The sequence below is a fragment of the Echinops telfairi genome, unplaced genomic scaffold (genome assembly GCF_000313985.2).
Source record: "Echinops telfairi isolate 266 unplaced genomic scaffold, ASM31398v2 ScPeMD7_7427;HRSCAF=8465, whole genome shotgun sequence".
In the NCBI taxonomy this organism is placed as follows: domain Eukaryota; kingdom Metazoa; phylum Chordata; class Mammalia; order Afrosoricida; family Tenrecidae; genus Echinops; species Echinops telfairi.
The window spans coordinates 2,306,217-2,307,126 of record NW_022111327.1 but is presented as its reverse complement, the minus strand read 5'-3'; the positions used below and the strand labels follow the sequence as shown (position 1 = coordinate 2,307,126).

Below are 910 nucleotides of genomic sequence, written 5' to 3'. Positions count from 1 at the left end.
CTTTCTTCACCACACTTTGCTGGAGAACACCTATTTTCAGTGACCTCTTCATGAAAGCGAGTATAGAGCAGGGCCATGTTAGAAAAACTAATTGTTCATGGATTGCGGCTAGAATTAGGGGGGAGTCCAGAATCCAATCGCTTGCTTATCCATGGGTTATGAATGACTCTGGTTTACTTTAGCAGTCAAATTATGACAAAACTCAAATAAAAGCCAACAACAACAAAAAGCAAAGAGAAACAAACAAAAATTCCTCCACAGCAAAAGACAAAACCGATAAAAAAAAGGAAAATACCGGACTGAGAGGTATAGCTGAGCGACTACAGCCACAAGCGAGATGCCGGTGGCCGTGGGTCCTTATGGGCAGTCCCAGCCAAGCTGCTTCGACTGCGTGAAGATGGGTTTTGTGGTGGGTTGCGCCGTGGGCAAGGCGGTCGGGGTGCTCCTCAGCACCTTTTCCTGTCTCAGGATCAGAATGCGGCGTCGGAAGCTGATGGGCGGCATTGGAAAAACCATGATGCAGAGTGGTGGCACTTTTGGCACATTCATGGCGATTGGGATGGGCATCCGATGCTAACCGATGCAGTGGTTGCCTAGTTTGTCTACCCTCTCCCACCAATTGTAACCCATGTAGTATAATAAAACAGTCTTTGAGTAAAAAAAACAATACTATAAATCATCCCCCTGGGGTATAAGGGGATTGCATTTATAACATCAATAATTTATCCAATGGTATAGAATTTAGGTTAATGTTGATATGAGGAGTTTATGCAAGAGTAGTCCAACTGCCCGCTGCAATCCATTAATTGAGTTGTTGCTTTGTACTAATTTAATTGACTAAGCTCTGTTTACATTGAGCATGGAAGTTCCTGTAACATTTCTTTTTTTTAATCATTTTATTGAGGGTCAT

General features: G+C 43.1%; 1 protein-coding gene across 1 annotated transcript; it reads left to right on the top strand.

Moving 5' to 3' along the window:
• Positions 1-337: 337 nt before the first annotated feature.
• Positions 338-577, top strand: LOC101647447 (reactive oxygen species modulator 1-like). The gene has a single exon (XM_045298540.1). The coding sequence runs from the start codon at positions 338-340 to the stop codon at positions 575-577; it is 240 nt and encodes a 79-aa protein (XP_045154475.1).
• Positions 578-910: the final 333 nt, after the last annotated feature.